The following is a 22,443-nucleotide window of genomic DNA, read 5'->3' on the forward strand; positions in this document are numbered from 1 at the left end:
ATATAATTTTACATCTATTATTAAGTATGCTTAAAGGGATATGAGACCCAATTTGTTTCTGTCAGGATTCAGATACAGCATACAATGTTAAACCACTTTCTAATTAACTTCTGTTATTACAATTGCATAATTCCCTTAGTATACTTCATTGAAGGAGCAGAAAAAACACTAGGAGCTACAAGATGAGTACATCCCTTTAGCCAATGAAGAGAGGCTTATATGTGCAGCCACCAATCAGCAGCTAGCTCCCAGTAATGCACTGCTGTTCCTGAGCCTACCAAGGTATTCTATTTTACAAAGGATACTAAGAGAAAGAAGCAAATTAGATAAAGGAAGTAAACTGGAAAGCTGTTTAACATTGCATGCTATATCTAAATCATGTCCATGTAATTTACTTTACTGTCCCCAATAAACTGTGGTTTGGTTACAATGCTTCCTCTTCTAGTGCGCTAATCAATTCTTCACTAACAGAAATTTTAACTAGGTTAGTTTATTGCTTTTATCTATTAGGACACACTGATTATACCTGCCCAGTTTATTTCAGTAACAAGGAATACAAAGCTTTTTAAACCAGTGCCACTGTGCAGTAAGATTCCTTTATTTGGCAGTTCAGTATGCATAATGAACACGAGCACATGAATTGTGTTGGTTCCTCATCACATCAGTACAAGTCACCAAATCGGTGTATTCCATTGGATTTATTATATATCCCACAAATACCTGTATTTTAATGGGTATATCAGTTTCAGCAATGCTGAGCAGTGAGTGCATATTTTTTCCAACACATCTATACAGACAACCCTATATACAAAAAGGTGAACTTGCCACTGGTAATGAGTCTTGAAAGGCTTGTTTCATTAAATGTGTGTTTAATATTCCCTCATTCATTTGTTAAATGTTAGATATGGTAGCACAGTCTCATTTTACTCCACTGACACAGTGTATTATGCAATAGGAACATGATAAAAAAAAAAGTCCTTATTTTGTGTTTCACAATGTACGTAAAGTATTATAAATAAAACATGTTACCAAATTAAAATAAAACAAATTTCAAATAGACAAAGATCTCATAAACAGTTGCAATAAATACATTAAAAAAATCAAAAAAACTTTTGGCTACTAGAGAGTGGTGTGGCACTTTGCTGAAAAAGCAGGTAACAGCCAGAATTGAGAATTTGTTGAGCTTCCGAATGCTAATACTATTATATTACATTAACACTATAGTATCAATTCAGCATCCTAATGAATGTTAGTGTAGATTCTATTCTTAATGAAGACCAAGCTGGGAAGATGCTGCCGTATCCCTGGGTAGTGCTGGATATGACTGAACCAACGAGACACATTAATGTAGATTTCCTTTTCTTGGACGGAAAGATCAGCCTGTTAAGAATGCACAGAACATTTGATCAATAACAGTATTTATTAGCTTTATTTGTAATGTGCCAACAAATTCTGCTCCCTAGACAGTTAACAATGTAAGTGGTAGTTATAAAGATCCAGAAACCATATGCATCACATTTTGTTATTTACAGTAGACAAATATATACAGGCTCTGTATTTCATATAAAAAGAAAATTTATGCTTACCCAATAAATGTATTTCTTTTTTGACACGATGAGTCCACGGATCATCTTAATTACTAATGGGATATTCACCTCCTGGTCAGCAGGAGGCGGCAAAGAGCACCACAGCAAAGCTGTTAAATAGCTCCTCCCTTCCCTCCCACTCCAGTCATTCGACCAAAGTTAAGGAAACAAAGGAAAAACCAAGGTGCAGAGGTGTCTGAAGTTTATAATAACCAACAACCTGTCTTACAAGAACAGGGAGGGCTGTGGACTCATTGTGTCAAAAAAGAAATACATTTATCAGGTAAGCATAAATTTTCTTTTCTTTTTTATGACACGAGTCCACGGATCATCTTAATTACTAATGGGATTCAATAATCAAGCTAGAGTACACAGATGATATGGGAGGGACCAGATAGGGAACCTAAACGGAAGGCACCACTGCTTGAAAAACCTCTCCCCCAAATGCAGCCTCAGGCCAAGGCAAAAGTGTCAAATTTGTAGAATTTTGAAAAAGTGTGAAGAGAGGACCAAGTTGCAGCCTTGCAAATTTGTTTCACAGAAGCTTCATTTTTGAATGCCCATGAGGAGCAATTACCCTCGTGGAATGAGCCGTAACTCCCTCAGGAAGCTGCTGTCCAGCACTCTCATAAGTAAAAACGTATAATACTCTTCAGCCAAAAAGAAAGAAGTTGCCTTAGCTTTCTGTCCCTTACGTTTTCCTCAGAAAATCACAAACAAGGAAGACGACTGACGAAAGTCCTTAGTTGCCTGCAGGTAAAACCTTAAAGCACGGACTACATCCAAGTTGTGCAGAAGTCGATCCCTCTGAGAAAAAGGATTAGGACACAAGGAAGTAACAACAATCTCTTGATTAATGTTCCGATCAGAAAACAACCATGGGAAGGAATCCTAATTTAGTATGTAAAACTACCTTATCTGAATGGAAAATTAGATAAGAAGACTCATACTGGAATGCCGAGAGCTCTGACACTCTCCGAGCAGAAGACATATCCATATCTAAAGAATGCATGGGCTCAAACGGAACCCCTTGAAGAACTTTTGAGAACTAAATTATGACTCCATGGAGGAGTAACTGGCTTGAATACAGGCCTGATCCTGACCAAGGCCTGAGAAAATGATTGGAAATCTGGAATACCTGCCAGACAATTGTGTAACCAACTAGATAAGGTTGAGATTTGACCATTTAGGGAACTTGTCGATAATCCCTTCTCCAAACCCTCTTGGAGAAAAAACAAAATTCAAGGAATCTTAACTCTACTCTATGAGTAGCCCTTGGATTCGCACCATAGGGATATTTACGCCAAATCCTTCTATTTACAAGCTTACGAGCCTGAATCATGGTCTCTATGACAGAGTCAGAAAACCTCCGCTTGGAAATAATCAAGCATTCAATCTCCAAGCAGTCAGCTTCAGAGAAACTAAATTTGGGTGAAGAAAAGGCCCCTGAATTAGAAGGTCCTTCCTCAACGGAAGTCTCCAAGGTGGCAGAGATGCCATCTCCATCAGATCTGCGTACCAAATCCTACGAGGCCAGGCCGGTGCTATGAGAATCTTCGATGCCCTTTCCTGTTTGCTTCGAGCAATTACCCGAGGAAGAAGAGCAAACGGAGGAAATAGGTATGCTAGACTGAAGGTCCAAGGGACCGCCAGAGCATCTATCAGCTCCGCCCGAGGGTCCCTTGACCCGTATGTCGTGAGCCTAGCATTCTGTCGGGATGCCATGAGATCCAATTCCGGCTGACCCCACTTGAGAATCAGGATGGAGCACACTACCGGATGGAGTGCCCACTCCCCCGGATGAAAGGTCTGCTTACTCAAGAAATCCGCCTCCCAGTTGTCCACCCCTGGGATGTGGATCGCCTAAAGACAGCAAGAGTGGGCTTCCGCCTACTGAATTACTTAGGTTACCTCGGTCATCGTTAAGGAACTCCTTGTTCCTTCCTGATGATAGATGTAAGCCACTGAAGTTATGTTGTCCGACTGGAACCTGATAAACTGAACTGAGGCTAACTGGGGTCAGGCAGAAAAATATTGAAGATCGCTCTCAGCTCCAGAATGTTCATAGAAAGAACAGACTCTGACTAAGTCTAAACTCCCTGAGTCCCTAGGGAGCCCCAGATTGCTCCCCACTCTAGAAGGCTGGCGTCTGTTGTCACAATCACCCAGGATGGTCTGCGGAAGCAGGTTCCCTGGGAGAGATGATCCAGAGACAACCATCATAGAAGAGAATCCCTTGTCTCCTGCTCCAGTAATATTCGAGGAGACAAATACGCATAATCTCTGTTCCATTGCCTGAGCAAGCTAAACTGCAAAGGTCTGAGGTGAAACCGAACAAACGGGATGATGTCCATTGCCGCCACCATCAGCCCGATTACCTCCATGCACTGAGCCACTGATGGCCGAGGAGAGGACAAGTATCGATAAACTTTGACTTAATGACTTCTGTCAGAATTTTTTTTTTATATATAGATAGAGAATCTACTATGGTTCCCAAGAAAGTTACCCTTGTATTAGGGACTAGAGAACTCCTTCCCAAATTTACCTTCCAACCCGTGAGATCGGAGGAAGGACAGAATATGTCCGTGTCGGATCTTGCTTGTTGTAAGGGTGGCGTCTGGACTAGGATATTGTTCAGATAAGGCGCCACTACAATTCCCCGTAAGCAAAGTACCGCCAACAGTGTTTCCAGAACCCTATGAAAAATCTGGGGAGCAGTGGCAAGACCAAACGGAAGAGCTACGAGCTGTAAGAGATTGTCCAGAAATGAAAATCTTAGGAACTTGCGATGATGCATATGAAAAGGAACATGTAGGTACGCGTCCTTGAAATCCACTGTTATAAATTGACCCTCCTGGATCGAAGGAAGAATGGAACAAATAGTTTCCATCTTGAAGGATGCTATTCTGAGAAATTTGTTGAGACCCTCGAGATCTAAAATTGGTCTGATTGGAATAAAAACTCAGACCCTGTTCCTGTAATGGAATGGGAAACAATCACTCCCCGGAAGGAAAGGTCTCTTACACAGTGTAAGAATGCCTCTCTTTTGTCTGGACTGCTAAAAATCTTGAAGCAGGAATCTGCCCCTGGAAGGAAATACTCCAATTCATATCCCTGGGACCCAATGTACACCCCCCAGGGATCATGATCACAAAAACCAAAACTGATTGAAAAAGGAGAACCTGGCCCCTTACTGAACAGGTGTACGCCCCTCATGTCGTCTAATTCAACAGCAAGCTACTTAGGCTATTTTCCCCTATTTTAGGCCAGATAGGGACTCCAAAAAAGTTTAAACCGCTTCTACTTGGGAAAAGAAGTGGAATGTTCTTCCTAGCAATCTCGAAAGGAACGAAATTATCTTATACTTTACGCTATTTACTAACTTAAAAACCCTTCTCCTATCCCTGCGAGAGGGGTGTCTGTCCAAAAGAAACAGAAAACGCATCAAAACAGTATGACACTGTACTGGAAACAGTAGCCATACCAACCGTAGGCTGACAATATAAACCCTCCAGCTTCTAACCATAAGGTCCCTCCATGCAAATAGCATCTCCCTCTAAGTTAAAGAGAAAAAGGGGGAACCCTATAGCCCTATCTGGTACAGGAAAATACTTCCACCAAGAAGGACACATAATAATAGTATAACCTACTGGTGACGGGTCATCCAGAGTAGCTAAAACCTCCTCTAAGTATTTGCAAATGAAGGCATTTAAGCTAAAACATGAGGAAAATAAACTCAGGATCAGATAAAGGTATTACCTCATCAGAGACTGAGAATTCTTTATGTGATACTACCGAAGTAACTTCAGTGTCAGATAAAGGAGTTATCCAGACAGATTTTCCCCCATATGCTACCAAAGTATCTTCCGCCTTCAGGCTTTAGGGAAGAAGCATTCGGAATCAAATACACTACATCAAGCGTATTCCCTGCTTAGCATGGGAAAGGCATACAATGTAACAGATATCGCCATGACCTTATAGGAGCGATGTTTTGCAAAGCAACTCCAGATGGAGTTTGCGACGAAGCGCAGGACACTGCATGTGTTGGCTACAAAAAATTTTGGACACTGAGGGAAAAAATTCTCTATCCCCTTAGAAAAGTTCTCATTACAACATAATGAACAAAGTAAGGATTGGTAGTTCCACATTGTTCCAAAAACATAAGAAGACACTTGGTAGTGTCTGTTGGGATTGACATATGGATGAGTCAAATAAAAAAAAACTTTTAAAGAGTAACTTCTTTATTTAAAATTGGCAGAAATGGCTGAATAGGACACAAGAGGAAGATAAATGCTGAAAACCCCCTCTACACCTCAGCTTAACCCAGCTGAGGTGTCTGTCAGCCCTTCTGCTCAAATTCTTGACAACTGAAGTGCTGTCTTTTTAAGCGCGAACACTGACATAAATTCGATAACCGGAAGCATTAAGAAAGAGGTGCTGCCCTCTGACTAAAATGTTCACAGGAAATCCAGAGAGGGAACAAAAAAACAGCGCTCCAAGCCCAGAAAAAAGTTAAAAGTTCAGCTTTATTCCAACATGATTAAAAACATGCAAAATGTAAAAAGTGGTTAGCACAATTGTGCAAAATACAAGCAATAGAACAGATGCAAAAAAACAGCAAACGTTTCGTGCTTCACGCACTTGATCACTGCCAATTAGCAGTGATCAAGTGCGTGAAGCACGAAACATTTGCTGTTTTTTTGCACTTGTTCTTTTACTTGTATTTTGCACAATTGTGCTGACCACTTTTTACATATTTTGCATGTTTTTAATCATGTTGGAATAAAGCTGAACTTTTAACTTTTTTCTGGGCTTGGAGCGCTGTTTTTTTGTTCCCTCTCTGGATTTCCTGTGAACATGGGTGTGTGTGCAGACACACAGGGAACTATGGCTGCCGTCTGGAATCTACTATAAAAGATAGAGTTATCCCACTGTGGTAATTAACTTTATACCCTCTCTCTATTTTGTGCCTAATTCACACCTTTTAAGAATCATCTAACGACCCCAAGGGCGCTCCGTTGTGCAGGTTTGTTTGTTACTCTGACTAAAATACCCTGTTCCTTCCGATAACCGGAAGCCTAGTAAAGGGATGCGCAACTAAATTGGCGCCACACAAGCTCCGCCCCTCGTGGGAGTTTCAAAAATCATCTCCCGGTCGCCATTATTATTTTGTTAAAGGGACACTCAATCAAAATTAAACTATCATTATTCAGATAGAGCATGTAATTTTAAACAACTTTCCAATTTACTTCCATTAATAAAATGTGCAGTCTTTTTATATTTAAAACTTTTTGAGTCACCAGCTCCTACTGAGCATGTGCAAGAATAAGTGTGTATGCATTTGTGAATGGCTGATGGCTGTCACATGGTATAGGGGGAGTGGAAAAAGACATAACTTTTAAAATTGTCAGGAAAAAAAAATCTACTACTCATTTGAAGTTCAGACTAAGTGCTATTGCATTGTCTTGTTATCTTGCATTTGTTGATTATGCAAATCTACTGTGTTGACTGGTCCTTTAAGTAGAGCAACCGGGAGAAATAACAAACTGGGCAGTTTCTTAGCTTATCTTCCTCCTTCTTAGATAGTTGCTTAGCCCGTATTAGCGAAGCACCGTCACACTGAGCTTGCACCCTGCATTACAGCACATACACAAGCTCCGCCCTCCGTGGGCGTTTTAATAGTCATCTCCCGGTCGCCATTGTTATGGGAGAAATAACTGACTGAGCCATCTCATCTAACATTGAAGCACCCTCACACTGTGCATTACAGTACATCGTCTGTTAAATGTTAAGAGTATTCCCCTCACACTGACTCTGCATTACAGCTCCTATGAAATCTCCCGGTCGGCTACTATTAGAGAGAACCGCCGGGAGAGGAGAGTCACATTCAGCCCCAGTGCCTGCGTCCATACTGCTATAGCAACCCCTAGTACGCAAGGAGAATCTCTGTCACCCCTTGAAGGAGCCTATTATTAACATGAGGTCTGTATATATAAAATAAAGTGCCCCAACTTATTCCGAGTTTTCTACCCCAAGAAATAAAGTTAGCTCTTGCCTCATCTTCTGCCTGGCAGCAAGGGAGTTCCCAGGTTTGAGAGGTCCTCTCCCTCTCATTGACCTGCAATAAAACGAAATTCCTGAATAAATACCCCTCAGGTTTTCAGTGTAAGGGCAGCATCAGAATATGGGAGGCGCAGTGAGAATTATGTCCCACAAGTTCCCATTGCTCTAAAGCCACCAATGCTCTACTGAAGAGACTGATATGGAATATGGCTACACCCTAGGACAAAGCAGCACAACCTTGCACTACTTTAAAATAATAGATTAGATTCTTCAATCAAGAGTTTAACACCTCACTTTACCACTTCCTATCACTAACGTAGGCAAAGAGAATGACTGGGGTGGGAAGGAAGGGAGGAGTTATTTAACAGCTTTGCTGTGGTGCTCTTTGTCGCCTCCTGCTGACCAGTAGGTGAATATCCCATTAGTAATTAAGATGATCCGTGGACTCGTGTCATAAATAAGAAAACCATTTTCTCTTTTGTGAAATATAGGAGGATGAGGATACAAGAAAATATTGAAAAACTATATAATCTGGCATTTGGGGAGATGTACATGGGTCTAAGTTAGGAGGATTCTGCTTTTCAGACATCAACATGAACAGTGGAGTAAAAGCACAACATAATATCTTTCATATATAGGTGTCTTAAAATTAAATATTACAGCATTTATAAATTACTTTAATTTGTTGCTTAGAAACAGTGGTTAACCCCTGCAAAGGTGATTAACGTCTGCAGCAAGAACACTGCTTAGCTAGTCCTCAGCAGGACATGGGCAGTAATTGGCTGCTATGTGCCTCCGATTTGCTCACTGGCCGTGCCCTGCTCAGGATTGGTAATAAACGGTGGCTCCTAAAAGATAGAAATGGGCATGAACACATTTCTATTTTTAATAGAAGCATTTTTGCAACATACTTTCATTAGCAAAAATGCTTATTATGGTTTCAGTAGCATACGCACATATGCTGTGTGTGACTAGAGCATAAGGATTCAAACACCATGATTGCTCACTCAGAGAGCTGGAAGTAGTGTGTATTGTGTTAGTGAAGACTTGTGTCGTACAAGTCACTGCTGACTGAGAAAGTGAGTGCATGGGGCACTCACAGAACATGCGTGTATGTCACTAAACCAGTAATAACTAACTAGAAGCATTTTTGCTAATGGAAGTATATTGCAAAAATGCTTCTATTTAAAACGGAAATTCACCCATGTACATTTCAAATGTTGACTTTTTTTTATCCCTTTCAGAGCATGCACCTTTGCTATAAAAATGTCACCTTAAAGTGAATGTAAACTTTCATGAATCACAGGCGCAATTATATCCATGAATGTCTACATTGTAGTGTTTTTTTTTTTTTTTAATACTTACCTTTTTCTGCAGCCAAGCCGGACCAGCGATCCCCCAAACGCAGCTCCTCTGTACGTATGCCAGCAATGGTGAATCCGGCTTCCTCCAATCATGGCATGCACCCCAGTGCAAACATTTCCTAAGGCCACGCCGTGATTGGAGGAAGCCAGATTCGTCATTGCTGTGCTAAATACAGCATGAGAAGCGGGCGGGGGAATCGCTGGTCTGGTTTGGCTGCAGAAAAAAAGTATTTAAACAAAACGTTGTAATGTAAACTTTCATGAATGTTTTTAATAGTATTTTTAAAAACTAGGCACTGATTCATGAAAGTTTACATTCACTTTAACTAACAAACTAGAGCATTTTACTGTATTAGATTACATATAATCCCACAATTCAATTACATTTTTAGAGGGATGAAGAGAGGGTAAAATAAAACCAAATACAACTCACTATTGTTGGGTGTAGGCCATAATAAATTAACACATCTGCCAATGTGATCTTGTTTCCAGCCAAATACACTTTGTCTTCCAGATACAAGTTAAGATCCTAGTTTAAAAAAAAAAAAAAAAAAAAAAAAAAAAAAAAAAAAAAAGAGCATTATACATTAATAAACTAATTAAACCTATTTACAATGTGAATATGGAACAAACATGGCACAAAAGCAACAATAGCTGCCTATTAGTTTATACTGCAAAATAATTAGATGATTATATATATATATATATATATATATATATATATATATATATATATATATATATATATATATATATATATATATATATATATATATATATATATATATATATATATATATATATATATATATATAATATATAAAATCTATCACACACACATATTTCTGGCCACATAGTGTGTATGTGGACACCTGACCATCTCACCTATATGAGCTTGGTGAACATGCCATTCCTAAACTATGGGAAGTAATATGGAGCTGCCCCAACATTTGCAGTTATAACAGTTGTCCTTTTCTGGAAAGGTTTTCCAAAAGATTTTACAGTGTGTCTGTGGGAATTAGTGCCCGTTCAGCTAAACGATGTTGGACAAGAAGGTCTGACTCGCAACCGACATTACAATTCATCCCAAAGATGTTCAAAGGGGTTGAGGTCAGGGCCCTGTGCAGGCCACTCGAGTTCCATGCTGAAACAGAAAAGGGTCTTCCCCACAAAGTTGGAAGCACCTGTCTACTGCAACCAATACATTTCAAAAGGGTCATCTTAAAGGGACAGTCTAGTCAAAATTAAACTTTCATTATTCAGATAGGACATGTAATTTTAATCAACTTTCCAATTTTTTTTTATCATCAAATTTGCTTTTATTCTTAGTTGAAACTAAACCTAGGCAGACTCATATGCTAATTTCTAAGCCCTTGAATGCTGCCTCTAATCACATGCTTTTTAAATTCCTTTTCAACACAAAGAGATTGAAAGTACACGTGGGCCATATAGATAACACTGTGTTCAGGCACAGGGAGTTATTTAAAGGGACAGTCAAGTCCAAATAGGGCATGTAATTTTAAACAATTTTGTTTTGTTCTCTTGGTATTCTAGTTGAAAGCAAACCTAGGAAGGCACATATGATAATTTCTAAGCCCTTGAAGGCCGCCTCTATTTTATTTACTTTTCACAGCAGGGGAGAACAAGCTCATGCAGGCCATATAGATAGCATTGTAATCACGCTTGTGGCAGACACTGCACTAATTGGCTAAAATGCAAGTCAATAGATAATAACTAAAAGTCATGTGATTAGGGGCGGTCAGAAGACGCTTAGATACAAGTTAGTCACAGAAGTAAAAAGTGTATTAAAGGAACAGTCTACCATAGAATTGTTATTGTTTTAAAAGATAGATAATCCCTTTATTACCCATTTCCCAGTTTTGCATAACCAACACTTATTTTAATTTATTTTTTACCTCTGATTACCTTGTATCTAAGAACCTTCTTCCAGCCCCCTGATCACATGACTGTGACTGTTTATTATCTATTGTCTTGCAGTTAGCATTGTGTTGGGCTAAATCTTAAATAACTCCCTGTGCCTGTACACAGTGTTATCTATATGGCCCACGTGTACTTTGTCTCTTTGTGTTGAAAAGGAATTTAAAAAGCATGTGATAAGAGGCAGCCCTCAAGGGTTTAGAAAGTAGAATATGAGTCTGCCTAGGTTTAGTTTAAACTAAGAATACTAAGAGAAAAAAGCAAATTTGATGATAAAAGTAAATTGGAAAGTTGATTAAAATTACATGTCCTATCTGAATAATGAAAGTTTAATTTTGACTAGACTGTCCCTTTAATATAACAGTGTTGGTTTTGCAAAAGTGGGGAATGGGTAATAAAGGGATTATCTATCTTTTTAAACAATAAAAATTCTGGTGTTGACTGTCCCTTTAAGATTTAGCACATTACAATGTTAAATGCAAGACAATAGATAATAAACAGATCATTATCCCTCCTCCACCTAACTTTGCAGCAGGTAGTGTTATCCTGACAACCAGATTATTCCATCAGACTGCTAGAAAGTGAAGCACAATTCATCCACTACACAGTCCAGTGGTGGGCGTGCTTTACACCATTTCAGCCGACATTTGGCATTGGTTCGTGCTACTCTGCTCATGGAAACCCTTTTCATGAAGCTCCCACCAAACTGCTTTTGTACTGATGTTGATTCCAGATGCAGTTTGGAATTCTGTAGCAAGTGATGCAACAGATAGGCAATTTTTTTCCGCAATACAGCTCATTGTGGCCCCGCTCTGCGAGTTTTTATCGTCTACTACTTTAGATTATAAATCCATCTATCTATATCTATAATATTGATAACGCAGATCACCTTATTTTTTTATCATTTGAGGCTGAATAATTTTACATAAAATTTGTCATACTTCATTAAGCTAAAGAAATAGCAATGATTACACACACAGAATACGTGCAGTGGTTTAACCCTTTTTAAAACCATATTCTAGCTCCTACAATTGGAGTGGTACTTAAATTTTGAACAACATTTTTCAAGCCTTTCCTTAAAGTCTACTCCAGAATATTTATTTTTATTGTTAAAAAATCCCTTTATTACCCATTCTCCAGTTTTGCATAACCAAACAATTATATTAATATACTTTTTACCTCTGGGGTTACCTTGTATTTAAGCCCCTGCAGACTGCCACCTTATTACAGTTCATTTTAGCCAATCAGTGCTGACTCATAAATAACTCCACAGGAGTGAACACAATCTATAGGGAAAACATGAACTAGCGCTTTCTAGCTGTGAAAAAGTCAAAATGCACTGAAATAAGAGGGCCTTCAAGGGCTCAGAAATTAGCAGGAGAACAAAGCTAATTTAATTAAAAAAATAAATTGGAACACTGTTTAAAATTGCATGCCCGGCCTATCTGAATCAAGTTTAATTTTGACTAGACTAAAAACAGTTGTCTTTTCAGTACTAGAATTAATCTAAATCAACCAAGGGATGACATATCACAAAATGATTCTTAGGAAGTTATAAATATATGAACAGAACATTTTGTGAGATGGGATTTACTACAAGTAAGTTTTATAATATAGTGCAGTAGTTGAAAATTGCATTGCAAATTAGCTGCAGACAAAAAAAACAACATAGAAATGTAGTAATAATTGGCATAAAAGTTTAGCCGGGCGGTGAGCCCATAAAATAGGTGATGGGGAGAACAGAGGTTATTTGCAACAGTTAAAGGGACACAAAACCCAAATGTCTTCTTTCATGATTCAGAAAGAGCATGCAATTTAAAAAAAAACAACTTTTCAATTTACTTCTTTCTCTTGTTATCCTTTGCTGAAAGGTTAATCTAGGAAAGCTCAGGAGCAGAAAATAACCAAGCTGTTGTTGCTGATTGGTGGCTATAATATATGTGTGTGTGTGTGTGTGTGTGTGTGTGTGTGTGTGTGTGTGTGTGTGTGTGTGTGTGTGTGTGTGTGTGTGTGTGTATATATATATATATATATATATATATATATATATATATATTTTCCTTCTCAGGTCTTTTTTAAGGTGAAGAAAAACAATCTCTTTAATGGAACGTTTTCAGGGAATTCTTCCCCTTCATCAGCACAAATACAGTGTTAAACATGCAAACTTACATACACATATGTGAGATTACAAAATGTGAACTGGCGCCAAACAATCTATGTGGAACACATTACTTGCGTTCCACTGTGTGTAAACCGTAAGTATTGCCATATATTCTGTTTCCGGTCTCGTTAATTGCAAATAAAAAGTGTAAATTCTAAATTAATAAGTGTGAGTAAACTTATAATGAAGTTCAATCTTGTGCCAAACCGCGTCTCAGGATTAACTCAAATATAGGGTTAAATTTTCTGCAAGTTAAGATCGCAAGCAGCGATCGAGTGTGTCGTGGGGTGAAGACTCTAGTACATTATCTATAGCTATCATCACATATGTCCACCTATCTTGTGACAGCTTGATCTGTGTATCATTCTAACCTTTATCTCACCATGTTATGTCGATACCACACTCAGGATTATCCGTTGTTGTATATGTTGGCATGGTGACCATTTCAGGCCGGAACTACTTGGTGGATTGATATGTGTACTTGGTTACGGCTCACCAGCTAGGTTACGTATCGATATGCTTGTACTCTATCATGTAATAGAGTTCCATATGCCAACCATCATACCAAGATTATTAACTACAGTGTTAGGTGATAGGCACAACAATAATAATATAGTGACACGCTGTTACAAAGCTATTACTTAGCACATATAAAACCTAATGTTTTCTCAATATTTTGCCAGCCTCTGTGGTATTGGCTGAGTTGTTACTGCTTTGTGAATGAGGGTATCCTGTGTATAGGATAAGACTTCTTTCAGGGTATTATCCACAATCTGCTTTTTGTAGCCTCGTCGTATACCTATATACACTCTCTCCTATATCTATGTAGTGGGCAGCCTAACCGAAATACCCCCTAACACATTTCATGGATATAGCAGGGACACTGTACAGGAGTTGATGTACGTGAATGGTACCCTACATTGCCAGCACTAGCAGTGGAATAGCAATACCAACATATCCCTAGCCTGTACATAGTGGAGGGCAGTGATACGTATACACAAGGAAGGCTAATAGAGGACATTGTACCTGTAGTACAAGGACTGGGACTCAAATGATGAAACAATTTGACACCAACAAGATTGCCTATCTAAATATGTGTAGGACTAATGGAGAATTATTATCAATGATGATTAATTTAAGCCAGTCCTTTTATGTAAATCATTAGATATAGTGTGATATATATATATATATATATATATATATATATTTTTCTTTAGGTTTTATATGTGCTAAGTAATAGCTTTGTAACAGCGTGTCACTATATTATTATTGTTGTGCCTATCACCTAACACTGTAGTTAATAATCTTGGTATGATGGTTGGCATATGGAACTCTATTACATGATAGAGTACAAGCATATCGATACGTAACCTAGATGGTGAGCCGTAAGCAAGTACACATATCAATCCACCAAGTAGTTCCGGCCTGAAATGGTCACCATGCCAACCTATACAACAACGGATAATCCCGAGTGTGGTATCGACATAACATGGTGAGATAAAGGTTAGAATGATACACAGATGAGCTGTCACAAGATAGGTGGACATATGTGATGATAGCTATAGATAATGTACTAGTCTCTTCACCCCACGACACACTATCGCTGCTTGCGATCTTAACTTGCAGAAAATGTAACCCTATATTTGAGTTAATCCTGAGATGCGGTTTGGCACAAGATTGAACTTCATTATAAGTTTACTCACACTTATTAATTTAGAATTTACACTTTTTATTTGCAATTAATGAGACTGGAAGCATAATATATGGCAATACTTCCAGTTTACACACAGTGGAACGCAAGTAATGCGTTCCACATAGATTGTTTGGCGCCAGTTCACTGAGTGATCACAGGTATTTGGCATTTTGTAATCTCACATATGTGTATATAAGTTTGAATGTTTAACACTGTATTTGTGCTGATGAAGGGGAAGAATTTCCTGAAAACGTTCCATTAAAGATTTCTTCACCTTAAAAAAGACCTGAGAGTGCATTTGTTCTTCAAGGAATATTTACTTAATTTCTGCACCCAGGCAGATGTCTCAAGGAGGGTGACACTGTACATTGAATGGTATTATATATATATATATATATATATATATATATATAAATAAATAAATAAATAAACTTAAGAAGCAGAGAGAAACAACTGGGAACACTGTAGTGACCCCACAATAGCCAGGGATTTCAGCACTCAAAGTACTTGTATGAAATATCTAAGTCAATCACTTATTTTGGTCATTTTCACTCCAGTGCAAATTACAGAACAGCTGGGTCCCCTAAACGAAACCACATTCGTATTACTTTGCAAAATTATTTTTTATATGCAAAGTCTCTTACATTCTACATACAATATGTATAGTAAGTATAAAAAAGCTGGCCAGCTCACAAATGGTTAACTCAGTACAAAGAACTTCAAGTTTTACGCTAAATTGCAACACCCCTGACAGAGGGTAGCCCTGTACTCCCACAGGAATCTGCTACCATGGGTTAATAGTGGGGATCCATGCAAGAAGCATACTTCGGTTAAATGGCAACACCTCTCTCAGAGGATAACCCAATAAATATTGGAAATCTGTTATCATGAGACAAACCACCTGATGATCTATGCCAAAGAAATTTTTAACACTATATCAATGAAGCAATGTTGTATAAATTGTACATACTTCACACAATTTACGCACTATATTAGATGAACAACTCCCCAACCAGAGGGTTACACCAATCACCTAAAGAGGTATACGCTACCATGCAGACTTTGAAGGATCTATATTCAAATTATAATAAATGCGTAATTACAGCCACATATATGGACACTCATTAGCATAGCAAAGTAACAAAGTAAACCATTCTGGTTAGAACCATTACAAATATGATGCTTATGCAACGTTTTGTTGCATAATTGTGGGGTTTGCTGGCTAATGTGGGGTCACGACAGTGTTCCCAGTTGTTTCTCTCTGCTTCTTAAGTTTATATATGTGTTTTACAGGGTCTGCACCAAATTAAAATTAACCTAATTAAGATAATGTTGGTTCCTCTCCCTATATAACCTGTGCGTGTATATATATATATATATATATATATATATATATATATATATATATATATATATATATATATATATATATATACACACACACACACACACACACATATATATATATATATGTGTGTGTATATAATATATATATATATATATATATATATATATATATATATATATATATATATATATATACATATACACACACACATATACATTGATTGTCATTGGCTCACCCATGTGTTCAGTTACAAAGCAGTAGTGCATTGCTGCTCCCTCAACAAATGATACCAAGAAAATTTAACAAATTTGATATAGAAGTAAACAGGAAAGTTGTTTAAAAATGTATGTTCTACCTAAATCATGACAGAAAATGTTTGGGTTTCTTGTTCCTTTTAATCCCTTATGATGAGAGACTGTTATAGCAGCATTGCAGCTCCCCATCATTTGGTTATCAGGGATAGTTACAAAAGAGTTTGTCTCAGATCATATTAATTCAAAAATAAGTAATCAGAGCACTCACCTTCAATATATTTCTTATGTCTTCTTTTGAGGACAGCCTGTCTATGCGTGTAATTCTGTACTCCAACCATTGCTGTACTATTGCCTTTTCCTCTATAGAAGTTCCAAGGAATTCCTCTTTTTTTGCTTCTCTAACTAAATGAGAAGCAATTGTAGCGAGTCCTGCTAAACTGGGGCCGTTGTTGGTTTGAAGAACAGGAATCTAAATGAAGTAGAAAAAAAAAAACATTTGAATTAAGTAAAAAAAAAAAAAAAGTGTTATAAATGTTTTAAACACAGAAACAGAAATTATTGCAAGTTAAAACAGATTTTACTTAACATAAAAAAAAGAACACAAATTTTGGTTTTGTGCTTGTAGATGTTCCTGCCCAATTGCCGTATGAGCTGTCCTAAGCAGTCAGGGTCCAATTGATCCTGGGAGTATTGGTTATGGAAAAATATGACGTTTGAATTGCTTAAAGGGATACTAAACCCAAAAATTATCTTTTATGATTCAGATAGAACATACAATTTTAAAGTGAAGGTAAAGTTACATGGGTGTCTTTCTATAATAACATTCTTTGCCGCAAATAAATATGAGTTTCATTCATCATTTTTTTCATATTGTACTGTAAATAAAATTATCGCCGTAATAAATACCTTTTTTATTTCCCACAAATTCAACCCGTTACATATTACAAATGTTCTCTCTTGATCATGTTTTAAGAAGCTCCAATTGAAATTCTGGCCGTTAGGCGGCCGTCACCTTACGTCATCTGCCTCCTTCTTGATCTGCGCATGCTCTATTATTTGTTACTTCATATCTTAATCCTCGCGCGCGCTCCTGTTTCGCGCATGCGCAGGATTTCACCGGCTTTTACGGAGGTCTCCGATACTGAAAATCCTCTCTCTTGACTTTGAGTAGATTTGTGAACGCGCTTTCGAGATACGTATAGAGCGGGTAGGACCGCTCTATACGTCACAGAACATGAAAGCAGGAAATAGAGGTTGGGAGGAGTTAGCATCGAAATGGTAGGGAAATATATATATATATTTTATAGTTGCAAAATAAAAAAAATAATAAAATAAACATAGCGATTAATTTATTTTAATATTAAATAATGCATTGCTGTCTTCATATTTACAAAACTTTACCTTCACTTTAAACAACTTTCCAATTTACTTCTATTATCACATTTGCTTCATTATTATTATCGGTTATTTGTAGAGCGCCAACAGATTCCGCAGCGCTTCATTCTCTTGTTATCCATTGCTGAAAGATTAGCACTGCACTACTGGCAACTAGCTGAACACATCTAGTTAGCCAATCACAAGAGACAAATGTGTGCAGGCACCAATTAGCAGCAGCTCCCACTAGTGTATGATATGTGCGTATTCATTTTAAAACAAAGGATACTAAGAGAACGAAGCACATTTGAAAATAGAAGTGAATTTAAAAGTGTCTTACAATTACATGCTCTATATGAATCATGCAAGTTTAATTTTGACTTTCCTATCCCTTTAAAGGGACACAAAACTCAAATGTTTTATTTCATGATTCAGATAGAGCATGCGATTTTAAGCAACTTTCTAATTTACTCTTATTATCAATTTTTATTTGTAAAAGCAGGAATGCAAACTTAGAAGCCGCTTGGCCTATTTAGCCACCACTCAGTTTTTTTCGGTTTCGTTTTTTCTTGGTAAAATTATTGCGTAGCATATTATTTTGTTTCTAGATATTTTTCCCCCAATTCTAGTGTAATACTTTCAATAAAAGTGTGGTTATTTTATTGGCTTGCAGTTTTCAATTCAGATTCATTCATTTAAAGGGCCACTGTAAGTAAATATTTTCTATGCCTGTTACTAACTACCCCAAATACGCTTTTTATCAATAGCATTTCATTAACATATCTCTACCGTATATCAGAAATCTTGTCTGCAAATGTAATTGTTTTCCAAACCCACTCCGTGGGTATCCTTTGCTCTGTACCAATCCGTTTACAATACCTAGGTTTCAAAATGGCGCTTTAAACACAAAGTTATTGGTTTAAGTATTTTGAACACTCAGTGCTGAAAATAGTGGGCAGGATAACGTGACATCATCGGCGAATAAAAGATATAACTTTTAGAACGTTATGAAACTTAGTTTTGGAGAAAATATAGGTCAGTAGGTTTTAATTAATGTTTATTAACTTTAATATGTTAGTTGTTTAGCTTAAAAATTATAACAGAAAGTAATCCTTTAAGGTATAGTAAATATCAAAAATATTATTGTTTAAAAAGATAGATAATCCCTTTCCCCAGTTTTGCATAACCAACACTGTTATAGAAATATACTTTTTACCTCTGTAATTACCTTGTATCTAAGCTTCTGCTGACTGCCTCCTTATCTCAGATCTTTTGACAGACTTGCATTTCAGGCAATTAGTGCTGACTCTTAAATAATATTGAGCTCATGCACGTGAAGTTATCTATATGAAACACATGAACTAACGCCCTCTAGCTGTGAAAAACTGTCAATTGCATTCAACTAAGAGGTGGCCATCAAAGACTTAGAAATTAGCATATGAGCCTACCTAGTATTAGCCTTCAACTAAAAATAAACAAGAGAACAAAGCAAATTTGATGATAAAGTAAATTAGAAAGTTGTTTAAAATGACATGCCCTATCTGAATCATGAAAGTTTAATTTGGACTTTACAATTCCTTTAAATAGTCTAATTATGCAAAAAAACAACAACAAAAAACAACTATATATATATATATATATTTTTTTTTTAAATAGTTGCCTAAGAAAACATGTTTACAGTAGACTTTAATATAGGCGTTTAAAATCATTTGTAAAAAAAAAAAAAAAAAAAAAAAAAAAAAAGGAAGTAATTTACGGTTTTCAGCCAAAGGCATCGTTAATTTTTGGTCCAAAACTGTCATTTCGGTGCATCCCTACTAATTACTTCTGTTATCACAGTTGAGAGTATTGTCACTGGCTTTAAGTAAATGAAAATGTTTAACTCCAAAATAACTGGCCGCGTGGAGTTTGTATAGAACCTGCCACAGCTTTCTCAGTGAGGTCACTAGCTATGTAATGTAAGGCCACACACAGTTACTGAACTAGGAAAGCTAGGATTTACAATACACTTTACTAAGCACACACTTATTTTATTATTTGTTTTTAAATCAAACAAATGGGCCATTTTAAAAATAAAAAATAGTAGTTGAACCTAGTATATCAGTTTTCTCCCCAGGATCGTTTTAATGGGTGCACCACCTGGCTGATTTTACTGACCACTCAGCAATTGCACAGATTGTTATAAAATAAAACGATGCAGTTACTTTGTGCCTTGGATAGTATTACGCCGCATCCACCCAGCTACTTCATAAGGCCACCTGGCTGGCAAACTTTTCTGTGGAGATTACTGTATAAGCAGATGATCTTTTAATATTTTTGCATTTTGAAAGAATTTCCCATTTATGCAAACTATAGAATAAACAGAGTAATGCAACTTGTGTGTTAGAGTGTTTGTTTATAATGGTCATCAGGTTTATAAAGCCATTTGTGACTATTTCAGTGTTTGATTATAGCTGTTCTGTACCAGTCACTAAGTAACTACACTGCAGTGATCCAGATATTAAAGCGATAACTAAATACTGCATGGCCACTATAAAAAAAATCTGTATTATTTACCTGAACATTCCCCTGGGTTCGGGTGCTGTACTTTCCTTCTTTTAAGCCCAAGCATTTCTCCAAGGCACTCAGCTCCCCTACTGCCATTTTGGCTAGAAAGATTTAATAAATATATATTGCCAGCCAACTCCTGATCACGATGTTCTATGCCACACCTCCTTGAACGTGTCTGATGATTGATAGAGATTTGGTAAAGTTAATGGATATGCTTGAAGAAAAACAAGACATTTATTGTGCATTGTAAAATGAAATATCTGATTATACAAGTATATCCTTCATGCAGTGGGTTAGAATAGACAAAGCAATGTATTTGGTGTTTGCAAGTCCCTGTTGCAAGTACTTCCTAGATGGATATCAGGGACTTCGATTTAAATGCCCCTGTTTTAGTAATAAGGAAATACCACATTTGCCCATTAAGCAGCCATCTGCTGGGACCTTAACAGGCATCCCAGATGAAAATGCTTCTACAACTACACATATACAATCTATTATGCGACATCATATAACCATTAAAACATGAATGGTGCACATGTAATACACTGGTAGTAGCACCAAATGAAAAATCAGTTTATTTAAATGTAATAGATTATTTCTTATTTTCTTTCACCAGTTTTAAATAAGGCACAGGCATACATCTGCTTTATATAGACATACAACCCTGAACCAACCATATGTGACTGTGCCACTGTCACATCCAACGATTGCATTAAATAAAACATATTTTAATGTTATAGTAATACTTCATCCGTAAATGTATTCCTATATTATAGAAATAAAATCATTAATACTATTATAAATGAAACTTTACCTAGTACAAGGATGCCGATGGATTGAATTTTCTTAAAATAAATATAGTCAAAAATGGCTGTGAATGAACGACAGTTTATGATCACATGATTTTCCCGATCAATCAGAAACCCTGATGTAATTTTACATGTGACCGATAGAACCAATAGCCACGGAAACTGACGCCGCCATCTTTAAACGGGGCAACAATTAAAACAAACAGCGTCTGTAAAAAGAATAATATAAAAAGGTGGTATATCCGTTTACAAAATAATCTCTAAAGACTAAAAATCACTATCTGAAAATGTATACATAATGTACATACAGTTTAATATACATGATAAATGAATGGTATGGACCTCTAGTGGAATGAAAGAGTATATACAGATATTACATTGAAAATATAACACCAAGAAATTGATTTAGCTATAAATGAATATGCTCATATAAAATAGTACAATTTTCTTATAATATCGATGTATAACAAAAAATACTACATACCTATAGTGGCATAGAATTGTAACACGTGATAAATATGTAGAAACAAAAATATTTTACAATACATATAATAGCAACTTAATAATGAGTAAATACATTTATAATATTTACCAATATTTTCCAATCAAATTAAAGGGGCATGTAACATTTTTTTTTAAAGTTTCTAGTTTACTTCTATTATCAAATGTGCTTTGTTCTTATGTTCTTTGTTGAAGAGATATTTACATAAGAAGTGTGAACATATCTGAAGCACTATATGGCAAGAAAAAATACTGCTATCTAATGCATAGTTGCCAACAGTCCCTAATTTCCAGGGACAGTCCCTAGATTTTGTTGTATGTCCCTAGATTTTTTTTGTCCCTGGAAATGTCCCTGAAAATCTCTTTTGCACAACATTTGTTGTTTGTATATATATATATATATATATATATATATATATATATATATATATATATATATATATATATATATATATATATATATATATATATATATATATATATATATATATATATATACATACACACATATATACATATATACAGATAGAAGATAGATGCTAAATAGATATAGTGTATTATTTAAATATAATTCATTCCTAATGGAATATTGTTATTATTGAATGGGTTCACATATTATTTGTCTTTCTAATTTTGATGCTGTGTTGTAAAAATAACCATATGCCCAGAATGTGTTCCAGAGACTGGGTAGGTGTAAGAGCTTGGTGCTGTAATCTGTATAATAAACTATGGATAAGGCTAAATTATACTATTACTTTCAAATGGGTGTGTTTTGATTGCAGAACTGAGGGGGCGGAGCAGT

At 36.5% G+C, this 22,443-nt stretch overlaps 1 protein-coding gene across 1 annotated transcript; it reads right to left on the reverse strand.

The window, feature by feature from the left end:
• Window positions 1-577: 577 nt before the first annotated feature.
• On the reverse strand, window positions 578-21,244 carry EEF1E1 (eukaryotic translation elongation factor 1 epsilon 1). Its single transcript, XM_053714729.1, has 5 exons — window positions 21,146-21,244; window positions 20,338-20,506; window positions 16,676-16,876; window positions 9,447-9,542; window positions 578-1,380 (listed from the first exon to the last, which is right to left on the reverse strand). Exons 2-5 carry the CDS (start codon window positions 20,422-20,424, stop codon window positions 1,240-1,242), a joined length of 525 nt encoding a protein of 174 aa, XP_053570704.1. The 5' UTR covers window positions 20,425-20,506; window positions 21,146-21,244; the 3' UTR covers window positions 578-1,239.
• Window positions 21,245-22,443: the final 1,199 nt, after the last annotated feature.

This window comes from Bombina bombina, chromosome 5 (assembly GCF_027579735.1).
Source record: "Bombina bombina isolate aBomBom1 chromosome 5, aBomBom1.pri, whole genome shotgun sequence".
In the NCBI taxonomy this organism is placed as follows: Eukaryota; Metazoa; Chordata; class Amphibia; order Anura; family Bombinatoridae; genus Bombina; species Bombina bombina.